This window comes from Notothenia rossii (assembly GCF_949606895.1).
Source record: "Notothenia rossii genome assembly, chromosome: 4".
Taxonomy (NCBI): domain Eukaryota; kingdom Metazoa; phylum Chordata; class Actinopteri; order Perciformes; family Nototheniidae; genus Notothenia; species Notothenia rossii.
In genome coordinates, this window is record NC_136902.1 from 29,417,849 (window position 1) to 29,431,343 (window position 13,495).

At 40.5% G+C, this 13,495-nt stretch overlaps 1 protein-coding gene across 2 annotated transcripts in view; it reads right to left on the reverse strand.

Moving 5' to 3' along the window:
- Nucleotides 1-332: 332 nt before the first annotated feature.
- The window catches only part of clcnk (chloride channel K), a gene marked incomplete at its 5' end in the record, with an annotated part of 30,160 nt that continues 16,997 nt past the window's right edge, over nucleotides 333-13,495 (reverse strand). For both annotated transcript variants that reach the window (XM_079675454.1, XM_079675455.1), the window contains 10 exons: nucleotides 333-1,456; nucleotides 1,655-1,741; nucleotides 2,560-2,640; nucleotides 3,531-3,601; nucleotides 3,985-4,118; nucleotides 7,135-7,351; nucleotides 9,299-9,409; nucleotides 9,544-9,613; nucleotides 11,806-11,964; nucleotides 12,628-12,712. In XM_079675454.1, coding sequence (XP_079531580.1) covers nucleotides 1,418-1,456; nucleotides 1,655-1,741; nucleotides 2,560-2,640; nucleotides 3,531-3,601; nucleotides 3,985-4,118; nucleotides 7,135-7,351; nucleotides 9,299-9,409; nucleotides 9,544-9,613; nucleotides 11,806-11,964; nucleotides 12,628-12,712 — 1,054 coding nt within the window. In that variant the 3' untranslated portion in view covers nucleotides 333-1,417. The remainder of the gene's footprint in view (nucleotides 1,457-1,654; nucleotides 1,742-2,559; nucleotides 2,641-3,530; nucleotides 3,602-3,984; nucleotides 4,119-7,134; nucleotides 7,352-9,298; nucleotides 9,410-9,543; nucleotides 9,614-11,805; nucleotides 11,965-12,627; nucleotides 12,713-13,495) is intronic.

Here is a 13,495-nt window from a genome sequence, read left to right on the forward strand (position 1 = left end):
AGCAGGAACGTTGTTACCAAGGCAACTGTCCTGTTCATGATGTGAATATGAGAAATCACTTAATATCGTTACCTCAAAGTCACTATGAAAAGAATAATGCAATTCATTTTCTTCTGATAGAACATTTCAGGGTTGGTTCACTGGTGCAGTTTACATGTGTTGGGGGTGGGGGGGTATATTCATGTATACAATATCACAGGGAACCTTTTCTGATGCTGCCACTAGTGGGCGTCAACGCTAGGCATTTTAAGATTAAACACATGGCAGTTTTAATTTAGGACTCAAAACCTTTCTTGAGACATTTTATTTGAAGTATTGTGGTGGAGTGTGCATCGAACTGCCTGCATCACAACATGATGTTGATAACACTTTTTCGATTTTTTCGTTGCCAGGCAATACAGTATGTGTTGACTTTTTTCAAAGAAAGTTTCTAAGGTCTGCAAAAATATGTATTAAGTCATTATATTTCATATAGCTGAACATACAGTGTTATGTACAGAAGACAGATTTGTTCCTATTTTGGAGCCAGGATAGCATACAGGCATGTTTTTGTTCAGGGATTCCTGGGTCCCACTCGCAGTGAGGGGGCAGCTAGCCGATTGGCCAATACAGAGCGTGGTGCACGCGCTGGAGTGTATGGTTTAGCTACGACTGAAATAAATTGAATCCAAGGGCTGAAGGAAGAGGGGAAAATCTCTTAATAACACATCAGCAGGGTTACATGGCGTAAATTGGTGCACAAACTTTTTTTTCGGCTTTTGTTTTCAATCCCACATATTCAGGCTTTTCACACATGCTGTTCTCCTTGGTCTTAGAAAGCCTTCACACGGGCAAATCCCAAAGTCAACCAGACTTTAAAACATTGATGTGTTTTTTTTTTTTCAAGAAACATAATAATCATCTGGCTTAAAGTTGCCATTGTTACACAAAGCTAAAGTACAAAAGCTACTTTAAAATTCTACAATTTAAAAAAGGATCACATGTTACAATTGCCATTAAACCCAGGAAAATGCAGTCTTTATTGTATAGCCCTGGGTTTAGGTTAACCTGGGTTAATTGTGTTTTGGATACCTTAGCTATGGCGTAAATTCTAGAGAGTGACACACAGTGTGAAAAGCACTATTATAATTGGCTTGGCACACTTTTAATATTGCAGTGTCACACAGTGCAGGTTGTGCTATCTCCTGCATGAGATCTTGCAATATAATAAAATGCCAGATAGAAAGCTGTAATAAACGTTTTTTCTCTGAGACTACTCCTCAGTAATGATTGCCGGCAAATATTTTTAATCAAGGATATTGAAGAACTGATGTCATAACCAGAGCCAGGTTTATATTGCAGCTGATCAAGACTGAGATGGTTTCATGTTTACTTAAAAGTAAAAGGTCAAGGGATGAGCTTATTTCGTGCGTGTCACTTAGATTTCTTTGGCCAAGTCTTCTAATATCCTCTTCATCTGTAGCAGAAAACAGAGAAAGAAATTGGGAAAATAAGTCTTTGAATCCATAAGTAGCCATTATGCCTCCTATAATGTTAACAGATGCACACAGCGACACAGTTTTGTTTACAATTTGCATCCCAACTAGTGACAGAATCAAGCTTTTTGTGTCATTTCTTACATTTGTGAGCCAGAATACACACATTACATCATTACCTCTGGCCAGGTGATCAGCCCGAGCAGCCTTCCCCTGTCTGCGACAAACAAGGTCTGAGCTCCAACCAGACTCAGGATACTGTGGGCCTGTGGGATGCAAAGGATTTTTTTTTTTTTAAAGTAACTGATTCCATAAAAGTGGTCATTGTTTTGTGAAATATGCCTATTTACTTTCTTTCAGAGAGTTTAAACAGAAAATGGATGGCAAGGAATCATACTATGCTCAACTAATTTATGACAAGAGACCAAGCAGCAACCTGCGAGTCTGAAAAAGTACAGTATATCCAATTCAGAAGCACTTTTAACATTCCTTCTAATGGCCAGCAGGGGGCGACACCTCTGTTTGCAAGAAGAAGTCTGATTGTACAGAAGTCTATGCGAAAATCCTACTGTTCCTACTGAATTTGTTAACTCAGTAAACACTTTCCTAATTATATTATCGTCTCCATCTTTAGTTTAGAGTATTCTTCAATACAGCACTAAGTTCGTTTTGTAAATAATGGTCCCATTTAGAGCAAAATAGACAGGTTGCTTCCGCAGAGTTCTACAGCAAAAGCTCAAGTTTTGTATCAAGCCTGTTTTATGCATGTCAAAATTAGCAACGCAGTTCATATCACAGTAAAAACGTAAATCACAGATGCGCCTTGTTAGCCAATCTAGGTAGGGTGAGTGTTAACTAGTAAATTAGTTGTCTTTTCACTCTTCATCAACTCTACCCTCTGCTCCAAATATTATGGTCACTTTGGGTTCGAAAAAAACAAAACAAGATGGCGACGGACAAGTAGCCAAACATAGGGCTTTTACATGATAGTCCAGTCAATGTGAGAAAGCAAATAAGACTATTTTACAAAGTGCTGAACTTTTCCTTCAAATTCATTGTATAACATTCCTCAAAGTCTTCCTACCTCTTGAACAGTGTTGTGAGGTGATAACAGAACAGAGGTCGGGTGTATGCAGCAGACCTCATCCAGATGTTTCTCCAGAGCCTGCACAGAACAGCACAAACAATTTCACATTTGTATGCATTTTCTGTCAACGCATTCTCAATCCCAACTCGTCACATATTGACCATCGGTCAGGGCCCCTTCACGTCACCTTATTACGCACTGGGTACCCCTCGAGCGTCAGTTTTCAACGGGCAGGGCGTCCCATAGCAACCTGGTCTCACCAAAATACGTGAAATGAACACGACTCCTTAACACGTGGTGGGGACACGAAATCAAACATCTCCAATGTAAAGTGAATGAGGATCCTTTTTCATGGTGGACAAGCACATTTCTGCAACGTCCCGCAGTGAGCTTAATGTTGTTTTCTACTCTTATAAAACGTTTTTTAAAATCTACTACTAGAACACGCTCTTGAATAAAGATAGGGAATAACCTCCATAATAAAGTAGATTTTGACACTCGATGGGTACCCAGTGCGTAATAAGGTTGCGTGAAGGGGCCCTGACCGATCGTCAATATGTGACGAGTTGGGAGTGAGAATGTGTTGTTTCTGTCAGATGCATGCTTGTCATTCAGCAGTATTCAGTACTATTTGTGAAATGATGAGTCACAGTTGTGTCTATCGCTGAAAACCTTATTACTCTCTCTGTTGTTGGACATTGCTCCAATATGTACTTTAAAACAGCTCTGATAAACAACTCCATTTTTCTACATTATGCTCTAAAATGGATGTACTTTCATGAAATGAGCTTTTACGTCAGCCAGCAGTCCTGTCTGCACATTCTGCTCTCATCCTTGTTTGACATTCAGTCGATGCCAACTGGATTGTAGAAATCATGGCCTGCATTTTAAACAGCATCACACAGTTCACTCCTCTGCCTTGGTTCTGAACCCTGCAGCTACCCGTCTGACTCCTTGCATCTTTTTACCTCGCTCTCGCAGTGACGCAGGAACATCAGCAGCTCTGCACGAAGAACAAATCCCAGAATAATCTGCGACTCTTCAACAGAAGAGAGGAGAGGGAATCAATTTATTTGCCACAGTCTGCTACAAATCCTCTGTTACAAACATGAAAATGTGTTCATGTGATTGCGGCTCAGCTGGCCAACTGACACTTTTTTCACACTTGTCGGCTCCTTATTGAACACTTTCACACGGCTGAACTGCTACAGCTTTTGAAACGCTTACAATTTTTCAGCAATTCTCTCAAAAACTCTATTCGGTATCAAAGATGCCTGATGTTTCCTTTAGGATCCTGAGGACTTTGTGCCAATTTTCCACACCCTCAAATATATGTTATACTCTTTCTTGGAAAATGTAAACAAAATATGACTTCTTGGCAAGAAAATTGGGGTAAAATACTATCAAATTCTGTCTGCTCACCATGTGAGTCCACCACAGGGATTTGTGAGTCGGTGCTGGTGTTGACAGCCAGTCTGACCTCCACCGGCCCAGCAGCTTTCTGAAGCTTCACTAATATCGCTCCTAAAACCTGTCCCACTGGTGTGGAGGGAAGCCTGCAGAAAAATGTTTTAAAAGCGGCTGTGTTTAAATGTAAAGATGGTGGTGACAAAAGAGCATCTGACACGTTTGTGCCCAGGTACAAATTATTATGACACTCATGTCGTCACATTCAGAATTATAACTTTTGACTCTGGAAAAACATATTTAAGTTGTGCCTGAGAGTCTAGTTTGCCGCCTCCGCCTGAATGCTGTCGACAAAAAGCTGTGGGTGATAACGACTTGATTTCTATCCAAGCATATTATTAGGGGCTGAAACTCAGTCTGCGTGAGAGACAGATGAAGAAGGAAAAACGTCAGTGGGGCTGCTGATTGCTATCACCAAGGCGGCGTGCTGACATGTATCATGTTCAAAGCACACGTTGAACTAATTTGCATTCTTTTGACATCACCCAGACGACTACTGTTTGAAAAGAATCTCTAAGTTTGAATACATTTCCCACATAAGCCATGTAGCCTACAGAACTTTCACAATGGAAATGAGTTGACTCCTTATTTATACTTTCATTTAAGGCTTTAAAGTCATATTTAATCATTGCAGAAGGAGGAAATCTAATACTAGAAAAGAACCCTCAGTAGAGTCCAGGGGCCGTATTCACAAAGGATCTTAGGGCTAAAAGTAGCTCCTAACTGGCGAATTTAGGAGAAACTCCTAAACATAATGGGCGTGTCATTCTTAAATTTAGGACTCCTAATTTTATTCACTAAGAGCAATTCACAAAGTATTTTAGGCCTAAAAGTAGCACCTAAGTTTAGGAGAGCTTAAAAGTCCTCGAGAGGACTCCTAACTCAGTAAGACCTATTCACAAAGAATCTGAAAATGGCTGCGAGACGAAATGTTTTGGAGACAATGGAAGACTGTGAATTGATCAAGAGATATATGGCTAAATCGTGAGGGTATCAAACTTGTTGTGGAATTAGTGCGGGATGCAATAACATCCCCGAATAACAGGAATAACCCGATTAGTCCGGAAATAAAATGTTTGACAACACTACGATATTTAGCAACAGGGAAAATGCAACTTTGCAATGCCGACGATTTAGGAATATCGCAACCATCAGTCAGCCGTGCCATAAACCAAACCATCAACGCGCTCTCTAGACCACATATCATCCAACAGTTTATCCGGTTTCCTTTGGACAATCAACAACTACACAGGATCAAAGCCAACTTCATGGCAATTGCAGGTATGCCCGGTGCGGTCGGTGCTATTGACGGGACGCACATAAAAATAATTGCGCCATCAAAAGATGAGGACGTGTTCGTCAATAGAAAGAATGTACATTCCATCAACACGCAGATTGTTTTCATTCATCATGATAAGGGGACTTGAACGGCGGTATGGGCTGTTATTGAAAGTGTTTAAGTGCTGGAAATATGCTCATTGGATAATAGTTTGCAGGGTGCTTTTAATATTAGAGCAGTTAGGAGTCAGCAGTCATGTATACTCATGATTGTTGTTGTTTTTAGTTATGCGCATATTAAAACACTGCCTAGCATTGATGGCCCTTACACTCTGGCCCTCAACATGAGGTCGGCCCAGACATTAGGGTTTTTTAAATCAACACTTAAAACTCACTTCTTCTCTCTGGCCTTCTAGCCTTTTCTTATCAAGCTCCACTTTTATGGAATCAGCTTCCAGTTTGTTTTCGGGCGGCCGACAGCCTATCCGTTTTAAGAGTACGCTTAAGACCTTCCTTTTGATAAAGTTTATAGTTGATAAAATGACCTAATGAGAGTGCTTTGACGCAGATACGCTGTGCCTCTTCACCTACATTTTGGTTCTTACTCTTTCACTTAAATCCTAAAAACTTGGATCTTATATTTAAAACTAAGGCTATTAATACTCTTTCTATTTTTTCTTTATCCAAAACCTTTTACCTCCATGACCTCACAAGGTTTTATTGGAGGGAAACATGTTTGCAGAGGGGGCCTTATTCAAGGCAGGGGAGTGTTATGCCGTAGTCACAGCGTACCTCCTTATCCCGCACCAATTCCAACTAAGGCCCCAGCGGGGACCTTGCTCCCTGCGTGTGCCTGTCTGTGTATTTGCATGTTCCGATTAACCGAGCCTCCCCCACATTTTCTTTTTCTTTTGTGTCTATATCTACGCCGGGATCCGGAGTCGAGGCTGATCCTCTTGCTGTGGTCCTGTGCCCTGGACCCTCTATCCTGAGTTCTGGATTAAGTCGTGGACTTCGGGTCGTGGCTGAACCTGTCTCTGCGGTCCTTCATGTGTCTCGTCATACTACTTCCCTGATGGCTCCCACAGGATTGTTGACATCCCCGTGGATTCATTTTCTTATTATAGACACATGCATTTCCAAACATTCCGTCTACCGACGCTGTAAAATGTATTATCTTTTCGATTTACACACGGCATCTATTGCACGTCTGACCGTCCTGGGAGAGGGATCCCTCCTCTGTTGCTCTCCCTGAGGTTTCTCCCATTTTTTTCCCTTTAAACTGTGGGTTTTTCTCCGGAGGTTTTTCCTTTTACGATCAGGGTCTAAGGTCAGAGGATGTCGTTTTCTCATACTGACATTCTTCACATAAATTGTGCTGTTGTATTTACTGTATAGTGTCCTTACTGTAAGGTAATTATTATATGTACAGCACTTTGGCTCGACCAAAAATCGTTTTAAAAATGTGCCATATAAATAAAACCTGATTTGATTTGATTTACTAGTCAGGGAATAATCAGAGTCTTTAGAAAGTATCTTCAGCTATCTTCCTTTGCTAAATAGGAGGCATCCAGCTAACTTTTATTGAAATAATTTTGTCTTAACCAACATTTTCATCCCGAAAGCTTCTAAATATCGTGAACGTATATATTTGATCATGTAGGTTTTCCAAGACATTATTCACAATTTTCCATGTTCTTTGGAAACAAACAATATCTATGCATTTTAAAACAAACTGCCAGCCTTGGATGCACAGTGTTCCCATCTGATGGTCATACAAAACTAATTTGTTCTCAAACCAGTCTAAGTTTAGTTTTTTTAACTAACCGGGAGCATGCCTTTTTCAGGGAGGGCAGGTGTGGGAGCCTCTTGCCGATGGAAAGTGCATCATAGAAAGATGGCCGATGCCCCGAGCGGGCCAGGGCGTTGGCCAGCAGAGTGGCGATAAGGACGGGGACGGCATGGCTGAACTGTCCCGTTAGCTCTATAGCCAGGAGGGCCGGGGAGAGGGTGTGTGTCACGGCCCCGGAGAAGGCTGCTGCACCTACAAGAAGAAAACAGGTTAAAGGTACTACTTAAGGCGATATACTAGTCATTGTAGACGGATGAGAGAAAAAAGTATTTGAACTGAACTTGCACTTTCATACAATTGTTATATCTGTGCCACTTTATTATTCAATTACTTCATAGCTAGACAACATTGGACAGCATACAGTTGGTTTTGGGACTCTGTAACTTTTTTGTAACTTAAATCTAATGCAACATTTTGGCAGATCACCATTTCTAACATCCTCATTTGAAACCCTGATTGCTTTCTGGAATCTGTTAACATCTAAATGAACAAATCATTAAATTATTGGAACAAGTTCAAAGCTCCTGGCATATTTGTTGTAGAGATAGGACGAGGCTTATAAATGCTAATGTAACCCAGGGTCAGGGTAGAATGAAAGAGCGAGATACACAGTGCTGATATACAGAGTTGGGTGTAACACGTTACTGTAATAATATGACTTTTGTCGGTAACAGAGTAATGTAACGCACCCTCCGCAGTCTGTGTGATCTGCTTGTACGGAGGGGCGGCCCTGCGAGTAAAGTAACGAGTAAAGTAACGTGTTTATGTAGAGAGTAACAAAGTAAAATAATACAGTATATTACTTTTTTTGAGTAACGACCCCATCTCTGCTGATCAGTGGCGGCCGGTCCATAGGGGCGCTAGGGGCGCCGCCCCCCCTCTTCCCACATGTTTGATTGTCATTACAAATTAAAAATTCATAAAAAAATATATTTCCAAAAAATATATATTTTTTATTTTTATTTTTAAAGAACAAGGTAAATATTATATAGTTGGTATCAGTAAAATCTATAATCTACACTAAAATCTTGTTTAAAATTATTTTACGATGTCTAAAGTTACTGATAAGTCACTCATCATTACCCTCTCTCGTCCGGGCGGTAGAAAAGAGCCCTCAGCCAGAGTAGCTGCAACCAACAAGCTGACTGTTGCTATCTGTAAACTATGCCGCCGAAACATAATTTCAGCCAATCAGCGTCGTCAGATCTGATGCTCAAAGGGCGCCCGTTCAGCGCCCTGGCCTGTGTGTCTGTTTAGACTCGTATCCAAGGTGACGCTACAGTAGCGGATGGCTGCGTCTGCAGTTGTAGACTCCGGTGCTAGTGGATCGCCGGAGCTGTAGATTAACATTTCTTGCATGCTTATTGTAGTTGTAAGGGCAAGGCCTGTGGCAACATGGAGCATATGTGTGGGCTGGACCTGTATTTTACAGGAAAGGAGTGATCAGAGGGTCGAGTTGTCGATTCTTGTTCAGTTTTCATCTTCCTCACCCTCTCAGACTTTGAGTTGCGCGCGCTGCTAAAGAGACGCGCTACCATGGAAACCAAACAATGGTGTACCTGTATTAAAGTCCGAGTGGAAACAGTCGTGAGTAAATCTGATTATGTCAGAAATCGGGAGAAATGCGGGTGTCTCCCGCGAGAATCGGGAGGGTTGGCAAGTATGACACACACACACACACACACACACACACACACACACACACACACACACACACACACACACACACACACACACACACACACACACACACACACACACACACACACACACACACACACACACACACACACACACACACACACACACACACACACACACACACACACACACACACACACACACACACACACGCTTGTGTTAGATCCGTGCTATGATATCGGCCAGCTGGCTACCTCCTCTTTGATGGGTGACACACACACACACACACACACACACACACACACACACACACACACACACACACACACACACACACACACACACACACACACACACACACACACACACACACACACACACACACACACACACACACACACACACACACACACACACACACACACACACACACACACACACACACACACACAGACACACACACACAACAACAAAGAGCTATTTTTTTTTTTTTTTTACCAGCAAGTGCGTAACCGCCAGGATTTATAGAAGCCCACTGCAGGCCTGAAGTCAGTCCAGTGGAAGACACATAAGCTACTCCTTCTCCGAGAAAACGACCCAAAGCCGCCCCTAAAGAACAGAAATGTAAATATAAAAAACACAAAAGAAGAGTTCCTCAATCTTCATATTTTACTGCAGGGTTTTCAAATTCTGGGGAGAGACTGCAGCAAGACATTATCAAATAAACTCCTCCCTTCACTCACCGTAGACAAACACTGGCATGAAGTATCCAGCTGGCAGAGGCAGAGTGCAGGCAAGGACCAACATCCACATCTCAGAAACAACAACAGAGACACACACTCTCAACTCTCTCCTCGCCATCTGAACTGCCACACAAGCTCTAGCACAGCAGATTAGTCACTGTCACTCTCAATCTGTGTGCAAGGAAATGTTTTCAGTGCTCTCAAATCAATCTCACACAAATAAACTGAATCATTCCCATTTAAATGTCACATCTGCGTCTGGTAATCAGGGTAAAATCGTAAGTAAATGGATCCCAATGAGAAATAAGGGACTGTTTTCAATAGAGGAATGTCCACTTATACCCTTTTTCCACCAAAATGAAGGTGTTAATGCAGTTTGTTACACAAGATTACCCGCTAAATCAGGCAATCAGGCAGTAGACTTCTTTCCCGTTGCCATTAGACGGCAGAGATGGCAAAAGTACACACATCCTTTACTCAAGTAGAAGTACAGATACTCGTGTTTAAAAACACTCTGGTAAAAGTAGGAGTACTGACTGAACTTCTTTACTTAAGTAAAAGTAAAAAAGTATGGGCTTCGAAATGTACTTAAGTAAAAAATACCCATAACTACCAGCTGTTTCAACTGGTAACTGGACCTCACTTTATATTAAACATTGAAGATGTTCTATTTCAAATTGTAATTATGTCATTGTTAGCTAATGAATTTTTCAACACTGAACAACAACCATTTAGAACACAAGCAAAGAAAAACAAAGTGGGGAAATAAACGCCTACATTGTAGATTCTACAGTAGGGTGACTACCTCTTCCTTGGAAACAACAGAACAATTATTACCGTAATGCTTTAAAAGTGAAGTGAGTTACAATTGTGTTTGTGAAGTAGCATTATAGCTAAAAACATCAGCGTAACAATAGTTTCTTGAACCACACACCGCCGGGAATCGCTTTTGATGCCGTTCATTTCAAACATCACCCGTATGGTCATGGGTGAGGGAGATTAATATCTCCGCTGCTCTCAGTATTGTCGCCAACTTCATCACCGTTTTACGCTTCCTCCCTAACGTCCGCCATTCTCATTGGTCCCTCTTGTTTAGAGAAGACCAGGAAATTATGGATACACGGATCGTCTTAAAATCAATAGGCACGCAATGACTCTAAATAATAATGATCACACCACCAAACGCAGATTAAAACTAAAGTAACCAGACTGTTTTGAGAATGTAAGAAGTAGAAAGAACAGGTATTTGTGTTAAAAATGTAATAAGTAAAATTAAAAATTCGTCAGAAAAAGAAGTAGTGGAGTAAAGTACTGATACCATAAAAAATGTACTTAAGTACAGTAACAAAGTATTTGTAGTCCACTACTTCCCACCTATTAGATGGTTGCTTATCATGCGTAAGCAACCGTATCATTAAAAATATATACACTTTTTTTAAAATCTGATACTTATTCAGTCTCTATCAAACTCTCAAACCACAGTTGGTGATTCTTGAAAGAATAACAAAGACAGTTTCAATTAGCTTTAATTTGTGTGTTTTTTTTATTACAAGCCAGGTAAAATGATTGTTTTTGTCAATGGAGTCTGTTGGCTATGTGGAGAGCTTGTCAATTATATGCTTTGTAAATGAATACATTATAATAATTGTTCTAATCCCTGTCGATTTTTTAAAATATCTATTAACACAAATGCCTTTAATGCGTGTCATAGCTTTTCACAGAATAAGGGGCAACAATGTGCAAGCAAGTCAACCCTGGTGTCATGTCACTGCTGATTGAAGCTTGAGCTTTTATAAACTGTGACTACTGTGCGGTGATTTGTCTGAGAAATGAATGCCAGTTGTACCATTGTAAAGACAAAAGCCTGATGCTATTGGGTGTCTTTGTCTGGTTGTTATAGTAAATTGACCCAACTACGGTATAAGAATAAAAGAATGGCATTTATTTTCTAGTTTTGAGCACAAATTGAGAAAAATAGATGTTTGGTTGGTCTGGGTTCTTGATCAATACCAATGATTTGGCCATTACTTGGTCGGCTACTGAGATTTCTAGCTGCCATCTGCAGTGTTGCTATGAGCGAGCATCACATATCAGAAGGCATTTCCATCCTGAAAGGGTAAACGGTCTTTAGCTCGCTCTACTGTGAAAATGTCAATTAGTGTATGTCAATTAAGGGTCACTGTGTCTCGTCACGACTCCTGTTGATCAGTGCATGGTAGACTGAGATAAAGACACCTTGAATGGTTTTTCCATTGTAAGTACCTTCATTAGCAGAAAGACAGCCAGAGGTAGGAAGACAGGACTCCCTGACGAGCTCCACTCCAACAAAGCCTCGGGCCCCAGGTGAAGAGATGCATTGTGGGATTGAGAGCTCCACTGCCTGCTGTCCAGTAAAGAGGTCAGGAGCTGCTTCATGGTGTGCTGGGAAACAGATTACTGCCCTTCAGATTAATGTGTGAACGCACAACACACTCGAATGAGACGAAAGGTTAACATTAAAGGACTAACCTCGCATTTTTTAAAACAAATTTTCAAAAGACAATATTGTTTATTTGTCCATCTCCCAATGCCACTTTCTATCTGTGGCCCTTATCCCATTCGTTCATGGGAACTTATTTGGATTATAATTTGTTTTGGGCAAATGTCACACTTTGTTGTGAAATATTTTCAGATGCGGATTAATACGCATTTGTTGTTCTAGTAGTACGTATTTACGGCAGCAGGAGAGTGTTTGAACTGTTGACTCAAATTAAAGTGTTGCAGTGTAATGAAGAAACCTAACACCTGTTGCAACAATGTGGCTCAGTGATGGGTTTTCACAGTTTTTGAACAATTGACCTCTAAGGCGCATTAAAGTGTTGGTCTTTTTGTGGTATTTGTTATCAATAAGAACAAACTACAATAACTCCAGCGTTATCTGCTATCAGCTACCTTTCCCTGTAAATGCTGTTTATTAGTAATGTGTTTAATGATGATCAGTGGAGAAACACACCACACATCCTATAGCATAGTATTCATTGATTTTGTGTGTACATATGTACACAAATGGTGAACTGAGCCTTTATGAATGTTGTTGATTCCTACCTTAGAAGCCATATATTGACCAACAGAATGGGGGAATGTCAGAGATGCCAGGAGGAAAGCCACCATGCCTGAGTATAGACCCTTCCTGCAGAGAGATGTTCATATACAGGGATTATTGTTGTAATGTTGCATTAATTTAGGTCATTATGGAAGCCCTATAAGGGGGAAGTGATAATACATATTCTCTGTCTGATTTGTTTATAAATCAGGTTAACAAAAAACAAAAAATGTACATGTTGTTAGGATCATTTTTCCTGTTTGTCTTTGTAATACCCATTTTGGCCATAAGAGGCAGAAATGCACTGCTTTTTAGCAGGTTGCTAACATTAATTTTTGAGCACAGGGTAGTGATGCACAATCATATTTAAACACTTTATCTATATAATACACATTTTAACAAGGTTACATAGCGCGTTCATGAAGAAAAGCTATCAAACGATAACATTTAGTAAAAATATAGGAAATGTCTAGAGTGAGATGATAAAACCCTTCAACTTCACTCTTTTGTGGAAGAAATTAGTCTTACTAAAAGATGTTGTTCACCTGTTTTCACAGATGAGAAATGTAATAAATAAGGAACCTGATCGACCTTGCGAAACATTGTATTTCAGGGGGGGAAACTATTTTGAAAATACTTGGCCCACCACAATGTTTATTCTTACCCGCTTCCAAAGTTAATTAGTCACAAGTTGAGGATTTTAGTCGAGACGTTTTAATTGGCAAACTGCTCGGTGTGGTCACAGCCGAAAACAACATTGCTAACCAGCTCTGTTTTTCTTCAGATCTATGCTTTGAACGGTTTCAGTGTTTTACACTAGATAAAATCACTAGGTAAACCTTTTAAATGTGGCTTGAAAGGCCCTGTCAT